This window comes from Colobus angolensis, unplaced genomic scaffold (genome assembly GCF_000951035.1).
Source record: "Colobus angolensis palliatus isolate OR3802 unplaced genomic scaffold, Cang.pa_1.0 Scaffold15, whole genome shotgun sequence".
In the NCBI taxonomy this organism is placed as follows: Eukaryota; Metazoa; Chordata; class Mammalia; order Primates; family Cercopithecidae; genus Colobus; species Colobus angolensis.
The window spans coordinates 17,524,131-17,534,454 of NW_012114599.1; the positions used below are offsets into that span (position 1 = coordinate 17,524,131).

The window sequence follows — 10,324 nt, forward strand, 5'->3', positions numbered from 1 at the left end:
GGTGAGCTGAGATCCAGCCACTGCACTCCAGCCTGGGTGATAGCGAGACTCCGTCTCAAAAAAAAAAAAAAAAAACTGTTACGGAATGCATAATAAAATAAAACAATAAAAAACCCTTCTAGGTCATGTGTGACTGCTTCTTGTTATACTTTTTGGAAGTAATACTAGCCATGTTAGAAAGTCCTTAAACTCTGCATTTGGAAAACTAAAAAATAACATAATCTATGTACTTCTCACACTTCATCACAGTTAACAATTTCCCATTTTTGACAAAGTAAAGCAAAAAGAAACTGCCCACTGCCGACCTAACAATGCTGTATTCTATAATCAGCATTATCAGCATTGCTATAATCCATTATGTTTTGGTAAAATTATATTTGCTCAAATTCTTTGTGCAACTTGAAAAGACATCAAATTCCATATTATGTATGGAACTCTATGTGTTTTGGTAATATATTTGATATATTTTGTTAATAAAATAAGAAATTAAAAAGCCAATGAATGAAAATGTATCAGAAAAGATAAATTCATTATGTCAGTATTTGATTAAATATAACATAGAAAATTGGGATTCTTTCACTGCATATCACCAAAAGTTGGGTAGTCACTTAATCAAAATAAAACACCTAGAACCATGGACTATTTACAAATGTACTAAAATTTTTAAAGGAGAGAAACTTTAACAAAAATCTTGATAATTAAAAATTCAAATTGTGCTAGATAGAATGTATTCCAAAATTGCTGCTAAAAATTTTTGGTTTTAGTTTGTATAAGACATAATTCAGGAGAACCTCAAAGAAAAATGTAGCAATTAAGTTTGGAAAAGCTATAAAAGAGACTTTTACTTTTTGAACAGACATTTTTTTCCTTTCCCAAAATGTGTGTTAGTCAAGAAGCATGTTTATAAATTTCACTGAAGAAGGCCGGGCGCGGTGGCTCAAGCCTGTAATCCCAGCACTTTGGGAGGCCGAGACGGGCGGATCACAAGGTCAGGAGATCGAGACCATCCTGGCTAACACAGTGAAACCCCGTCTCTACTAAAATACAAAAAACTAGCCGGGCGAGATGGCGGGCGCCTGTAGTCCCAGCTACTCGGGAGGCTGAGGCAGGAGAATGGCGTGAACCCGGGAGACGGAGCTTGCAGTGAGCTGAGATCCGGCCACTGCACTCCAGCCTGGGTGACAGAGCGAGACTCCGTCTCAAAAAAAAAAAAAAAAAATTTCACTGAAGAAAATATCGGCCAGCCTCAGTGGCTCACACCTAATCCCAGCACTTTCGGAGGCTAAGGTGGGTGGATCATGAGGTCGGCAGTTTGAGATCAGCCTGGCCAACATGGTGAAATCCCCCATCTTTACTAAAAATACAAAAATTAGCTGGGCGTGGTGGCAGGTGCCTGTAATCCCAGCTACTCAGGAGGCTGAAGCAGGAGAATCACTTGAACCCTGGAGGCAGAGGTTGCAGTGAGCCGAGATCACACCACTGCATTCCAGCCTGGGTGACAGAATGAGACTCCATCTCAAAAAACAAAACAAAACAAAAACTAAGGAAACCTTAATAAAGTACAGCCTTAAGTTAATAATAATGTATTGGCCGGGCACAGTGGCAGAGCAAGACTCCGTCTCGGAAAAAAAAAAGAAATATATCTTAGTAATGTGACAGATCCACTCCATCAAGTGGCTCTTATAAAGGTAAGGTCACATCACACTGCAGTCAACTACAAAACCAAAGATACCAAAATCCAAATTTAAAGAAACACATTTTCTAAAGGAAGCCTATTTAAAACCTTTAACATTTACGAGGATTTCACTGTCACAAATACATTTTACAAAAATATAATTTCATAGGTTTCATGAAATGTGAACAAGCTTACTATTATCTAACATTTAGAGTAAATGATTAAACAGTCAATGCAAAGTTGGATTCCTAAATAAATTGGAAGCCAAGGAGTCAATATTCCTCATAAAAATAAGTTAGAGTCCATCATGGTCTTGGTTGTCCAATTCTATTATTAGTTCCATATCTACTTGGTATATTTGTAAAACCAGTCCTCAATCCTTGAGTTGCTCCAATTCCTGGAACTCCAAGTCCTTGATTAAGCATGTTGCTGTAAGGTGTATGTCCATGATTGAGACCAAAACCATAAGGCCTTGTTTGTGTGTTTAGAAGAATAACTGGGTTCACATTTTTCCCAGGAGTGTTAAATGAAAATTCTGGAGGTGGACTACTAGGTTTAGCTGGAGTTGATGTAACTGGGTTCAAATCATCAGCACCCTTTAAAAGAGGCATTGGGATTATGTGATGATCTGAAAAGTTTAGGACATTGGCTGCCACAGGCCCAGACAATAAGGCAGGCCTAATCCAGTCATCCTTGAAAATTTGAACAGTCAGAGTAGACACTAGAGTGTACAGCCTGTTGGTCACATGAGCAAGAACCATTTGTTCATTAGCATCTCGTCGAATTCTTACATGCACTGATCCAGCCTAAAAGGGGCAAAATCATAAGAAAGAGATTGCTTAGAATTATACTAATGAAAATTTCATTAGATAAAACATTTTATTTATGATTTGGTAAGTTCCTGGCATTTTCTATGAAAGAAAAAGCTTAATGTTAATATTTCTTAAAGACTACTTGCTGGTGATTATCATTGCAATGAGTTAAATAATTTGGGAATCTTTAAAATACAAAAAAAGAAAAATCCATGTAGGAATAAGATAGGTATGTTATAATACAAGGAAGAATATAAATGAAGCATACAAAAAATAAATTGTAAGAGCCGAAAAGGTAGGTATTAATTTCAATTGAAGAGGACTTCAAAAGAAGATGGCATTTAATCTAGGGTCGGTAATTAAATGGAATTTCAAAAAGTAGAGAGGCATTCCACACTGAGGGAAAAGCAATGAAAATGTATGGCATACTTGGTAAGAATAAGCAGTAATACGAGTATATAAAGAAGTCCTGGCAGGGCACAGTGGCTCACATCTGTAATCCCAGCACTTCGGTAGACCGAGGCGGGTGGATTACCTGAGGTCAGGATTTTGAGACCAGCCTGGCCAACATGGTGAAGCCCCATCTCCACTAAAAATACAAAAAATTAGCCAGGCATAGTGGCATGTGCCTGTAATCCCAGCTACTTGGGAGACCGAGGCAGGAGAATTGCTTGAACCCAGGAGGCTGAGGTTGCAGTGAGCCAAGATCGCACCAGTCCACTCCAGCCTGAGTGACAGAGTGATATCCTATCTTGAAAAAGAAAAAAAAGAAGTCCAAGTATTTCAGGGGGCAGAAGGAGGAGGAGGGAGAGAGAAGAGATGGAGAGAAGGAAGACAGGAAAGAAAGGAGAGGGAGAAACAGAGGAAGGGGCTGGGCACAGTGGCTCACACTTGTAATCCCAGCACTTTGGGAGGGTGAGGTGGGTGGATCACCCGAGGTCAGGAGTTCGAGACCAGCCTGACCAACATGGTGAAACCCCCGTCTCTACTAAAAATACAAAAATTAGCTGGCTATGGTGGCACGCGCTTATAATCCCAGCTACTTGGTGGGCTAAGGCAGGAGAATTGCTTGAACCTGGGAGGCGGAGGTTGCAGTGAGCCCAGATTGCGCCATTGCACTCCCAGCCTGGGAAGAGAAGAAAGGAAGAAGGAAGGAAGAAAAATGATAGGTAGGTAATAAGGTTAAAAAGAGGCTACCAGAGGACTCTAAAATGATAAGGAATTTTGATTTAACATCAGCAACCTAACAGAAATAAATAATCAGAGTTTAGAAAAATTGTAGGTATAGATGACTGGTAATCAGGTAGGAAAAAAACTGCAACAATCTAGATTAGAAATGAGGAGAGCTGCCAAGCATGGTGGCTCATGTTTGTAATCCCAGCACTTTGGGAGGCCAAGGCAGACGGATCACCTGAGGTCAGGAGTTCAAGACCAGCCTGGCCAACATGGTGAGACCCCGATTCTACTAAAAATACAAAAATTAGCTGGGCACAGTGGCATGCATCTGTAATCCCACCTACTCAGGAGGCTGAGGCAGGAGAATCACTTGAACTCAGGAGGCAGACATTGCAGGGAGCACAGATCATGCCACTGCACTCCAGCCTGGGAGACAGAACAAGCCTCTGTCTCAAAAAAACAAAACAAAACACAAAACAAAACAAAACAAATGAGGAGAGCTGAGCCAGTACAAAAATAGTGGGATCAGAGAGGGACAGACAGATATATCATATTCCAGGGGCAGAAATGAAAGGACTTGATACCCAGGTGGAAGTAAAGGATGAGGGAGACTGACTCATCAAAGATGATATCAAGGCTTCTAAGGGATAGAGAGCACCAGGCATTACAATGGGAGTAAGAAGTATATTCGTTAACTTGAAAAAGTGTTTATCATAAATTATGGGTTTTTTTGGTTTTGTTTTTTTGTTTTCTTTGTAGAGATGAGGTCTCACCATGTTGCCCAAGCTGGTCTCGAACTCCTAGGTTCAAGCGATCCTCTTGCCTCAGCCTCCCAAAGTGCTGGGATTACAGGCGTGAGCCACCATACCCGGTCCATAAATTATGTGTTTAAAGTAGATAATACAATAGTAGGTATAGCAAATGATCCTATTTTGGTTATCTCTCTCTCACACACACACACACACACACACACACACACCCAGCCAGAGAAACATGGTGAAACCCCATCTCTACAAAAAATTAAAAAAATTAGCTGGGTGTGGTGGCACACATCTGTAGTGCCAGGAGCCTGAGGTGGGAGAATTGATTGAACCTGAGAGGTTGAGGCTGCAGTGGCTGCACCACTGTACTCCAGCCTGGGTGACAAAGAGAGACCTTGTATCAAGAAAAAAAAAAAAAAAAAAAAAAGAATTCAATCCCATTTACAATATCCACAAAAGAAATAAAATACCTAGAAATACATCTAACCAAGGAGGTGAAAGATCTCTACAAGGAAACTATGAAACACTGTTCAAAGAAATCACAGATGACACAAACAAATGGAACAACATTCCATGCTCATGGATTGGAAGATCAGTGTCATTAAAATGGCCATACTGCCCAAAGCAATCTAGGATTCAATGCTATTACTATCAAACTACCAATGTCATTTTTCATATAACTAGAAAAAACTATTTTAAAATACATATGGAACCAAAAAAGAGCCCAAATAGCCAAAGCAATTCTAAGCAGAAAGAACAAAGCCGGAAGCATTGCATTACCTGAATTCAAACTATAAGGCTACAGTAACCAAAACATCATGGTACTGGTAAAAAGACAAACACATACACCAATGGAACGGAATAGAGAACCCAGAAATAAAGCCACATACCTACAGCCATCTGATCTTTGACAAAGTCAACAAAAATAGGCAGTGGCAAAAGGACTACCTATTTAATAAATGGTACCAGGATAGCTGGCTAGCCATATGCAGAATGAAGCTGGACCTTAACTTTTTACCATATAAAAAGATTAACTCAAGATGGATTAAAGATTTCAATTTAAGACCTCGGCCAGTTGCTATGGCTCATGTCTCTAATCCCAGCACTTTAGGAGGCCAAGGTAGGCAGATCACCTGAGGTCAGGAGTTCAAGAGCAACCTGACCAACATGGCGAAACCCTGTTTCTACAAAAATGAAAAAAAAAAAAAAATTAGCTGGGCATGGTGGCAAACACCTGTAGTTTCAGCTACTTGAGAGGCTGAAGCAGAAGAATCACTTGAACCCAGTAGGCAGAGGTTGCAATGAGCTGAGATTGCGCCACTGCACTCCAGCCTGGGCGATAGAGCTAGACTTCGTTTCAAAAAAAATAGACCTCAAACTATAAGAAACCTGCAAGACAACCAAGAAACACTATAGAATGGGAGAAAATATTCGCAAACTATGCATCAGACAAAGGTCTGATATCAGAATCTATACAGAACTTAAAAATTGAACAAGCAAAAAACAAATAACCTCATTAAAAAATGGGAAAAAAACACGAACAGATACTTCTCAAAAGAAGTCATACAAGTGGCTAAGAAACATGAAAAAAATGCTCATCATCACTAATCAGCAGAGAAATGCAAATCAAAACCACAATGAGATACCATCCCACACTAGTCAGAATTGCTATTATTATTACTATTATTTTTTGTTCTTTTGAGACAGAGTCTTGCTCTCTTGCCCAGGCTGGAGTGCAGTGGCGCAATGTCAGCTCACAGCAACCTCCACCTCCTGGGTTCAAGCAATTCTCCTGCCTCAGCCACCCAAGTAGCTGGGATTATAGGCCCACAACACCATGCCTGGCTAATTTTTGTATTTTTAGTACAAGAGAGGATTTCGCTATGTTGGCCAGGCTGGTCTTGAACTCCTGACCTCAGGTGATCTGCCCGCCTCAGCCTCCCAAAGTGCTGGGATTACAGGCATGAGCCACTGCACCGGGCCAGAATGGTTATTATTAAAAAACAAAAAACAAAAAACCAAAACCGATGCTGGTGAAGCTGCAGAGAAAAGGGAATGTTTATACACTGTTGGTGGGGATGTAAATCAGTTCAGCCACTCTAAAAAGCAGTTTGAAGATTTCTCAAAGAACTTAAAACAGAACTACTATTTGACCCAGCAATCCCATAACTGGGTATATATCCAAAAGAAAATAAATCTTTCTACCAAAAAGACACATGTACTTGGATGTTCATCACAGCACTATTCACAATAGCAAAGGCATGGCATCAACCTAGATGCCCAGTAACGCCTAAGATTGATGGGCACCTAGGTTGGACTGCTTAAGGAAGAGTTCGAGACCAGCCTGGACCATATAACAAGACCCTATCGTTATAAAAAATAAATTAGCCAGGCACACATATGCAGTCCCAGTTACGAGGAAGGCTGAGGCAGAAAGACTGCCTGAGTCTAGAGGGTTGAGGCTGCAGTGAGCCATGACTGTGCCCCTGCACTCCAGCCTGGGTGACAGAGCAAGACCCTGTCTCAATAAATAAAAAATAAAATAAGACATAAATAAAGAAAAATAAAAGTTAAAGAAACAGAAGGACAGACACAAGTATCAAGGATAACAGTATTTATCTCTAGATGGCAAGATTATTAAGGATATTTACTCTCTTTTTTTATGACTTAGTTACAAGTTTTTATTTTCTTAACAATTGGGTACTATTTGCCTAATCAAAACTTAAATATATATATATATATCATAGATGGCCAGGTATGGTAACTCATGCCTGTAATCCCGGCACTTTGGGAGGGTGAGGCAGATGGATCGCTTGAGCTCAGGAGTTTGAGACCCGATTGGACAACATGGCAAAACCCCATCTCTACAAAAAATACAAAAATTAGCCGGGTGTGATAGTGTATGCCTATAGTCACAGCTACTTGGGAGGCTGAGGTGTGAGGATGGCTTGAGCCCATGAGGCAGAGGTTGCAGTGAGCCAAGATCATGCCACTACACTCCAGGCTGGGCAATGGAGCCAGACTCAGTCTCAAAAAAATAGAGTAAATAAAAGTAAATAAAATGTCCAGCAGACACCCCATTTTGGTTTCTAAATAAACACAGATTTTCAAAAAAGAAAAAAATTCTTACAAAACATAAACTGCAAATAAATTAGCCAAATTGTTTAATTACAATGCATCTGAATCTATGACTTGAAATACTAAATACAGAAAAATAGTAAGAGAGTTACTGTCAATCACGAGACAGAGAAAATATCTATATTCCTTGAATTTGACTTCTGGTTTATTACTTTTAGCTCAGACGAGCCATGTCTCGAAATCAAGTCATCTTTGATTTTTCCCTTTTCCTTTGCCACTACCATTCACAGTTGTCACTACATAAGTATTAAAGATGCCATATCCTCTTTCAGTCTGATACAGAAATCAAAGTAATTAAAATAAGGAAACTATTTTCAGAGTATGAACCTGAAGTCTCCTATAATCACAGTGCATGCATTAATCTATGGCTTTTGTGACATTAACTTTTAGTAGCTCAAAAGTTTGTTTTACTAAATTCCTGGCTCTTAACCAGGGACTTCATAGGTGTGGTTTCTAGATGCCAAGTTCTGAGTTGATGACTATATTCTTTGTGTTTATAAGCCATCCAGCGTCATGAATACAATTAAAAGAATGGGCAAGTGGTCACTTTGGCAGCATATATACTCAAATTGGAACAATACAGATAAGACTAGCATGGCCTCTGTGCAAAGATGACATGCAAACTCATGAAGCATTCATATTTTTAAAAATTAATCTAAAAAAATAAAATAAAGGAAAGAATGGTTGAAAATGAACTATAAGACTCAAAGTATGTAGTTCTAAAAGACATTCTAGAAGGCAATTTGGGAATCTGCATCAAAAGCCATAAAAAAAGTGAATATTTTCTGATTTATAAAAACTTCTAAAAATTAATCTTAAGAAATAATCATGGATATTTACAAAGATTATCTCATAAAAATGTTTATCCCAGGCTGGGCACGGTGGCTCATGCCTGTAATCCCAGCACTTTGGGAGGCCGAGGCGGGCAGATCACGAGGTCAGGAGTTTGGGACCAGCCTGGCCATCACAGTGAAACCCTGTCTCTACTAAAAATACAAAAAAAACTAGCCAGACGTGGGGCATGGTGGTGGATATCTGTAATCCCAGCTGTCCCTTTGCAGATTCTATAAAACGAGAGATTCCAACCTGCTGAATCAATAAAAAGGTTTTAACTCTGTGAGATGAATCTACATATCACAAAGCAGTTTCACAGATAGCTTCTTTCTAGTTTTTATCTACTTGGGAGGCTGAGGCAGGAGAATTGCTTGAACTTGGGAGGCAGAGGTTGCAGTGAGCCAAGATCATGCCATTGTACTCCAGGCCAGGCAACAGTGTGAGACTACGTCTCAAAAAAAAAAAAAGTTTATTCCAGACCTGTTAACATAGGAAAAATAGAAGATAATCTAAATATTCACTAAGGGACTTATGAAATAAATTATGGCATATTTAGATAATGTAAAACTAAGAAAACTAAAAATTATGTTGGATTCTTGCAAGGTGGTGGCAGTTTTTGAATTGCCTCAAATATTTCCATTAAAACGAAGTAAAACAGCGAAACTGAAAATCTCTGGACAATATCCACAAAAAACTAGGTAACCCAGTACCCCTATGAAAACCCAAATACAAGCTATGAGACCTTCAAGGTAACACAATCTGTGCAGCAGGAAGCAACAGCACATCTGACTGACCTAAAAACCCCAAAGCGGCTAAGAAGACTTAATGGAAATCTAGGACAGCCAATATGAGAAAAGCAGCTGAAACTGGGAGGAGTTTTGCACATTTCAACAGTGGGCAGATACACTGGGTCTGCAACAGTCTGAGTCCTATGAGTCCTTGAAAGTAACCAGGCAAAGCTGCCCTCTAGAAAAAAGCCCCATATCAAAAAGAAACAACGGCAAGAAAATCCAAACTGAGTAGTATAGTTGAGACAAAGGATAGAAGAGGTTCAGATAAAAATGGAAGGCAGGGCTAGGCACAGTGGCTCGTGCCTGTAATCCCAACACTTTGGGAGGCCAAGGCAGTAGGAGTGCTTAAGGCCAAGAGTTCAAGACCAGCCTAGGCAACACACCAAGACTCAAGTTTCTACAAAAAAATTTAAAAAGATCATCTGGGCATGGTGGCGTGTACCTGTAATCCCAGTTACTGGGAAGGCTGAGTTAGGAGGATCACTTGAGCCCAGACATTTGAGACTGCAGTGAGCTATATCTGTACCACTCACTCCAGCCTAGGTGACAGGGCAGGACTCTGTCTCTTTAAAAAAAAAAAAAAAAAAAAAAGGCTGGGCAGAGTGGCTCACAGGATAAGCGGATCACCTGAGGTCAGAAGTTTGAGACCAGCCTGGACAACATAGTGAAACCCTGTTTCTATCAAAAAATTCAAAAATTAGCTGGGCATGGTGGCATGCATCTATAGTCCCAGCTACTGGGAAGGCGGAGGTTGCAGTGAGCCAAGATCAAGCCATTGCACTCATTCCAGCCTGGCAACAGAGTGAGACCCTGTCTCAAAAAAAACAAAAAAGGTAAAAATGGCAGAGAGGAACAGAGCCAGAATAAAAAACTTTCTTCTTTTACAAAATCATCAGAAGATGGAGCTCTAGACCTATGAATCTGTATACACTACCCTAAACCACTCCTAATTTTAAAGTTCAGGAAAACTAACTTCACATAAAAATGAGCAACAGAAAAGGAGAGAGGGTCAAATCCCACAAAAAGTTATATAAGAAAAAAAGAGGCCGGGCACGTTGGCTCAAGCCTGTAATCCCAGCACTTTGGGAGGCCGAGACGGGTGGATCACGAGGTCAGGAGATCGAGACCATCCTGGCT

At 40.0% G+C, this 10,324-nt stretch overlaps 1 protein-coding gene across 1 annotated transcript in view; it reads right to left on the bottom strand.

Moving 5' to 3' along the window:
* SLC30A6 (solute carrier family 30 (zinc transporter), member 6) overlaps nucleotides 1-10,324 on the bottom strand; it is a 66,222-nt gene that overhangs the window by 2,560 nt on the left and 53,338 nt on the right. Inside the window, exons 11-12 of the mRNA XM_011936001.1 lie at nucleotides 1,226-2,481; nucleotides 77-913 (exon numbers count right to left, since the gene is read on the bottom strand). Coding sequence (XP_011791391.1) covers nucleotides 1,981-2,481 — 501 coding nt within the window. The 3' untranslated portion in view covers nucleotides 77-913; nucleotides 1,226-1,980. The remainder of the gene's footprint in view (nucleotides 1-76; nucleotides 914-1,225; nucleotides 2,482-10,324) is intronic.